Below are 7,165 nucleotides of genomic sequence, written 5' to 3' on the forward strand. Positions count from 1 at the left end.
ACCCCAAACCCGATCACCCCTCTCCTTCTCTTCTCGGCTGGGCGAGAAGCAGTTACTTCCGGCGATTGGCCGGCCAACTCCGGCCACCACTGGCCGAAGTATTACCACACACATCTAACCTACTCCTAGGCGGTTCTAACAAGACAAGAATCAGCCCAAACCGTGGTCCGAGGAAGGAGAACGAAGCCTTGCAACAGGCTGTCCCCCAGCTCGCGCCCAGCCCTGAGCGGCTGCCGTAAATTTGATCGTTCTCCCTACTCCGGCCATATTTTTCCGTGAAACCACTTCTCAATCCTAGCCAACATCTAGGGGGTTCAAACCCTTTAGACCTCACCCCAAACCATGTACTGAGGAGGGAGAACGAAGCCTTCTCCCTCAGAACACAAATCTGCGCGATCTGGTGCACTAGAGGAGAAGTGCTTCGTTTCAGACCATCCATGGACAAAACCAACAGGACCACTCGACCACAAGGACCCTAAGACATGCCCTCAGATGTGGATTAGCTGCCTGGACCTTTACCATGCATAAAAAACGTGATCATACTCATGAAAGATCAAGCAAAACGTGAGAAAAAGGAAAGAAAAATACCATCTGCATATAAGTCTGAACAACAAACATATATACCACAAACTTTCTGCTGTAAAAACCAAAATAATAGCTTATATGGTGTTGAGAAAAGAATTAAACATGCCTTTCGTAATTTTCCTTGAATAACACGCGATTGCGGGAGCACCGGGACGAAGAACGAGCGACCAAACTTCTAAATTTCTTGAAGGAACGTCTATGGGATCTTGGGGGGTTTTTGGATCGTGAGAATGGGGGAGGGAGACGGCTGATGGGGTTTGGAATAGATTAGGGAGTGTTTTAGGTTTAAATTTTGTGTAGATAATATATAATAGTAGATAGTACTCAAAATAAAGATATTATACCTTAAGTAAAATCTTTAAAACTCTTAAAAATAATAATAATCTGATACTAAAAACCATTATCCCGAAATTAAGACTTGAGGGATTTTTAAATATTAATAAAAGTCAATAAAATGACTTATTTTGGCCAAAAATCAATTATTAAATAAATATATATCTAAATACTAAAATTTTCTTGGCAAAATGCCTTAAAATAAGATTTTAAGGCTCATAAACTCATAAAATATTTTTGGCTAAGAATTTTGGTATCTCGTCCGTCCACGGTCCCGTCTACGCGATCAAAATAATAAATATTCTCAAAAATCCAAAAATACCATAACTGCGGGTTAAATGATAAAATAAATTTAAATAATGAATATAATTCACATAATAACACATAAATGTCATTTAACCCAAATATAAATTTTTAAATAATTATTTTCCCTAATTATGCATGCGAATTTACATATTAAAATTTTCGGGTGTTACAAAAAAATTTACGAATGTTTAGTGGGCTTTGGTCATTATATATTGGGGTTGATGTTAATTTTAATAATGAATAATATGGGCTTAACTTAAATTGGATTTCCAACCCATCAGTATGTATGGTTCAAAAAAAAAAAACCCCACTAGTATGTATCATGTATCATGTATGCTATAAACAACCATGCATAGAAATGGCAAATTTTCAAGAATGTGAGTGACATTGAAAAATTGTCAATTAGGTATAGAGTATTATACTTTTAACTTTGTTTGACAAATTCTTATAAAATTTTTTTCACAAAATTATAAATTTTTTAAAATTCGTTTTAAGAATAAATGTGTTCGAACAATTAATCTTATATTTAAAAAAAATTATATGTTTTGATCTTCATCATCCTCTTGCAATCTTATATTCAAAAATATTTTACAAAAATCCTTGTCCAAACACATATTTATAGGTTTTTTAAATTTTGGAAGTACATATTTATAGCTTTTTTCCAATTATAAAGCACTAAAATTATTTTTAAATACATGTCAAAACCGAACATTCGATACTTATTCAAATTAGACCAGCCTTACATATTAAAAAGCTAAATGATAAATATATAGTTTTTCGAGTTTTTTTTCTAAATAATCCAAGAAGATTGAGAAAATTAACCTTGAGGAGTGACAAGAAGCTAATAAAACTTACTGTTATGCCACCTTATGATGTTTTGTGTTTTGTATCATATCCAAACCTGCATAAATAGCATGAGTTAAAAAAAAACAAGTTAAAAGAATTAATTTGTTATCCTGTAACTATAAAACGCTTGTGCACTTGCGTGCTTTCTTTCTCTTCCATTTACTTTACCTTTATTAACCTTGATGGGTTGGCTCTACCGGTTCTGCATGTTTTCTGCCGACGTCTCAGCCTTCATCATCCCCCCTTCCTTCCGCACACAGGACTTCTTCTGGCTAAACAATTTGAAGGAAATCCATGATGCTTACGCATGATCGGAGCTAGATATGGTTTCTCTTCTTGAGCACCCACTCTCAGCTGCTGGTAACGTCATTCTACCCGTCTGCATGTTTTTCTGCCGAAGTCTCAGCCTTCATCTTCCCCCCTTTCGAACGGGTTAGTCTATGCTACACCGGAAGTGCTTTACCCCTAATTCAACACCATTAGATCATGTGGGTTCTTTGTATTTTTATGAAAATTGGCATGTAGTGGATAATCCAAAGATGGGACTCCAGATGTAGCATAGAATAATCCCTTCCGAATACAGGACTTTTTATGGTTAAACAATTTTAAGGAAATCCATGATGCTTACACATGATCGGTGCAAGATATGGTTCCTCTACTTAACACCCACTCTCAGCCGTTGGTAACGTCATTCTGCAGGCTAAAATGCCAGGATCTGCTACAATTCCCTCGAGCAGTATGTTTAAGGTTCTGTAGCTTTTAAAGAATTTGCTTCCCATCATCCTTTTGACCCTACCCCATTTAGGGCCTTCGTATTAAGCGAGAAAATCCCACAACAATTTTAAACATCAGCATAGGAAATCAACACCACAAGGTTACACAAGTGTTGGAATGACATCATGTTAAGAAACTAAATACTTAATGCTTTACTGATAAACGGAGCAAGTCCAATCGATTGTTCCACATTCAACAAGACGCCAGAAACATTAAAAAAACCATTATTGTTCAACAAACACGATAGGAGATACGGAGACAGCTTCTTGAAATAAAATGAAAACCCAGGTGAATCAGTACAACAGTAAAGCAGAACACTTAGAAACCACCACGGAGACGGAGGACAAGATGGAGGGTGGACTCCTTCTGAATGTTGTAGTCTGCAAGAGTCCTTCCATCCTCAAGTTGCTTCCCAGCAAAGATCAACCTTTGCTGGTCTGGTGGAATACCCTCCTTGTCTTGAATCTTTGCCTTCACATTATCGATTGTGTCTGAGCTTTCCACCTCCAAAGTAATGGTTTTTCCGGTCAGAGTCTTGACAAAGATTTGCATCCCTCCCCTCAACCTAAGAACCAAGTGCAAAGTTGATTCCTTCTGGATGTTGTAATCCGCCAGGGTACGGCCATCTTCCAGCTGCTTACCAGCGAAGATCAACCTCTGCTGGTCTGGTGGAATTCCCTCCTTGTCCTGGATTTTAGCTTTCACATTGTCGATGGTGTCGGAGCTTTCAACTTCGAGAGTAATGGTCTTCCCGGTAAGTGTCTTGACAAAAATCTGCATGCCACCGCGGAGCCTCAGGACCAAGTGAAGGGTTGATTCCTTCTGAATGTTGTAGTCAGCCAATGTTCGGCCGTCTTCCAACTGCTTTCCGGCAAAGATGAGCCTCTGTTGGTCTGGTGGGATCCCCTCCTTGTCCTGGATTTTAGCTTTCACATTGTCAATGGTGTCGGAGCTCTCGACCTCAAGAGTGATGGTCTTGCCGGTAAGTGTCTTGACAAAAATCTGCATTCCACCACGGAGCCTTAACACCAAGTGAAGGGTCGATTCCTTCTGGATATTGTAATCTGCCAATGTTCGGCCGTCTTCCAATTGCTTTCCGGCGAAGATGAGCCTCTGTTGGTCTGGTGGGATCCCCTCCTTGTCCTGGATTTTAGCCTTCACGTTGTCAATGGTGTCGGAGCTTTCAACTTCAAGGGTGATGGTCTTCCCTGTAAGAGTCTTCACGAAAATCTGCATGCCACCACGGAGCCTTAGGACCAAGTGAAGGGTAGATTCCTTCTGGATGTTATAGTCAGCCAAAGTTCGGCCGTCCTCCAGCTGCTTTCCAGCGAAGATGAGCCTTTGTTGGTCTGGGGGAATACCCTCCTTGTCCTGGATTTTAGCCTTGACATTGTCAATGGTGTCGGAGCTCTCAACCTCAAGAGTTATGGTCTTGCCGGTGAGGGTTTTGACGAAGATTTGCATGCCTCCACGGAGTCGGAGCACCAAATGAAGGGTGGACTCTTTTTGGATGTTATAGTCGGCTAGGGTGCGGCCGTCCTCCAGCTGCTTTCCGGCGAAGATCAATCTCTGCTGGTCTGGGGGAATTCCTTCCTTGTCCTGGATCTTGGCTTTGACGTTGTCGATGGTATCGGAACTTTCCACCTCAAGGGTGATTGTCTTGCCGGTGAGGGTCTTCACGAAGATCTGCATCTGTAAATAAAAAATAAAAAAAATATTGGCTTAAAAATTCAGGAGAAATTGACCAATTCGCCACAAGTTAAACAACAATCGGATCATCATAAATATAATCATGTGTAAACGAGTCAAAAACTTCGGAACCAAATTCGATAAGAGGAAATTAACGATCTACCGCAACCAAAAGACAATCTGGCTTGACTCGGCAGGAAATATCACGTACAAATCCAGAAATCACGTAACGATAATATATATCGGCTACTCCGACGAAAAGAAGCCCAACCGAAAATCGATACAAAATAAAACTATAGATCTCGATCGGTTCGATAACACAACCAGATAAAATCAATTAGAAAATCTACTTTAAACAAATTCAACGCCTAACCCTAAAAATCATCCTTCAAATCAACACAAATTAGATCATCGAACATACAGATCTCAAATCATTCAAAACAAAAAACAAGATCACAAAAACGAAACCAATACCTTAAAATTGAAAGCTGAACGATGAAACGGTCGAGAAGCGTCGATTGAGAATATTGAAGAGAGGCTTTTTGTCTCAGAGATGAGAATAAGGTGAATAAGAGGGCCGTATATATAGGCACGGAGAGGAATCTTTGCCCAATTAGGTACCGACGCGTGTCTATTGTGAGCTGTGGTGCACCGAACGTACACGGCAACGGCACCTTTTGTTCTTTTCTTTGAGTGGAGGATATTGCTACGAAACAGCCGGCCCCAATGGTAGGAAAAAGGAAATTTCCTAAAATTAAAACCAAATCAAAATCTTTATAGTAATTAATTAATAATTCTTTAAAAAAACACACATGCACAAACACAAGGAAGAATGGAAGGAATAAAATCTCTATACTAATTATCATATTCTTATATTATCCAAAAATATGGGGGCAAATTATTTTAAACTCTCCATTACTAAACTTCTCTTTAACTTAACTCCCTACCCAGCACTTTCTTTATTTTTATTCCATAGTGGTCCCCATATTTGAATTAAAATATAATTAAAACTAATCATGTGTACGTGGCTTTGTTATACCTATCGAACCAGTTCCGGCCATGCAAGACTATTAGTTACGCAAGGTTTAGAGCCGATATACTCCAAATTAGGGTCCAACATGCTTCCGTAAGATGAATTGAATTTAAATACCTCTTTGACCATAATGTCATCGGGTCATACTTGCTGAGTTTTACGAAGTGCTCCTCACACTCTAACCACGCAGTAGCAACAAATGGTTTCTGCACAAGTTCCTTCAACGACACCCAGCACAGCCTTAATTCATTTTTTACCTTAAGGCGTATGGTATATAAATTTAATTATAATATATGAGCATGAAAGAACAAGAGATTTAGGAAATTTATTCAGACATAATATTATTACATAAATCAACTCCTTTGAAGAGGAGAAGACAACTTGTTTAGCTACTCAAAGTAGCCTTATTCTTGAAATACATAAGAAAACTTAATACAATAGAAAGAGAAATATTACAACAATTTATTTGTAAGAAAACTGAAGAGAATGATCGATATCTTCAGCTTCCTTGAACGCTTGTATTTATAGTTGAGGTTTCACTCGTTTCACCGAGAAACTTCAGGGAATCTTACAGCTATCTTGTATTTCTTTATGCCATTATTGGTGGCATCTTTTACTAGTGGAGGAGGCAACTGTCTTGTATTTTTTATGCCATTATTGATGGCATCTTTTACTAGTGGAGGAATCGCATGTCTGCCACTTTCTTTTGACTTTATTCTCCTCACATGCCTGTTTTATTGTTGTCGGGGCATCTTTTAATTTTGAAGTAGGCCCCTGTGAAAACGCATCTTCAGTTGTCCTTGTCCACCTTTGCTTGTCTCGAAAAAAATCCTTTCGATCCGTTCGGGGTCTAAAGGTTTTTCCAAATTCTGGCTCTTTCTGATTTGGGCATTCTGGGTAGATATTCTCTGACCATCGTCCAATATGAGTCATGTTACAAAATTTTCGACGAGTTTCTTTACTCCCCGGCAGCTTGTTGTTCCACAAAAGATTTCTCTTCTTTTCAAAGAGTTCTTCCGCAAAGGCTGTAGTTTTTCATGTCATTGTGTTTAACAGGAACGATCCATTCACAGAATTTTGATTAAATTTAAATGGAAAATTGACTTTGTCCATCTCAGTAAGAAAGACCCAAATACTCCATGAAAGAGTGGGTGCCCGGTGAGCCAACTTGTGGCTAAGGGCTTTGATGACTCTTTGTATAAACAATCTTTTGTTTAATATAATTTACACTTTTATTAATGGCAATGACTTTATCTTTCTTCATATTGTTATATTGTGATATACTATTGTTGTTTTAATAAAGACCTTGAATATACTATAGTGTATGTAAGATGTGGTAGAACATGGAGATGTCTATCATGAAACACATCTTATAGTCACTGTATATTCTAAACTGTTCCTAGTCGATTGAGCCGTCCGATAATAAGGATAAGGATCGCTCGAGTTTGAGACTAGCATTTGCGATGCAGAGTACCACGTTTCATTGGTAAGGAACATGGAGATGTTCGAAGCATGCAAATGGATATTCATACGATGAATGATCGAACTACCCTATCCGGACTTTCCAAGTGGTTATCACTTATCGAGTGGATAAAGTCC

At 38.7% G+C, this 7,165-nt stretch overlaps 1 protein-coding gene across 1 annotated transcript; it reads right to left on the reverse strand.

The window, feature by feature from the left end:
- Positions 1 to 2,972: 2,972 nt before the first annotated feature.
- LOC140884784 (polyubiquitin) lies at positions 2,973 to 5,123 on the reverse strand. Its single transcript, XM_073291643.1, has 2 exons — positions 5,008 to 5,123; positions 2,973 to 4,536 (listed from the first exon to the last, which is right to left on the reverse strand). The coding sequence occupies exon 2, from the start codon at positions 4,534 to 4,536 to the stop codon at positions 3,163 to 3,165; it is 1,374 nt and encodes a 457-aa protein (XP_073147744.1). The 5' UTR covers positions 5,008 to 5,123; the 3' UTR covers positions 2,973 to 3,162.
- Between the last annotated feature and the right edge of the window lie 2,042 nt (positions 5,124 to 7,165).

Source organism: Henckelia pumila, chromosome 2, assembly GCF_033568475.1.
Source record: "Henckelia pumila isolate YLH828 chromosome 2, ASM3356847v2, whole genome shotgun sequence".
Taxonomy (NCBI): Eukaryota; Viridiplantae; Streptophyta; class Magnoliopsida; order Lamiales; family Gesneriaceae; genus Henckelia; species Henckelia pumila.

What these genes read in the sequence shown, in the direction of transcription:
- LOC140884784 (XM_073291643.1), bottom strand. Translation starts at nt 4,536, where the DNA reads ATGCAGATCTTCGTGAAGACCCTCACCGGCAAGACAATCACCCTTGAG.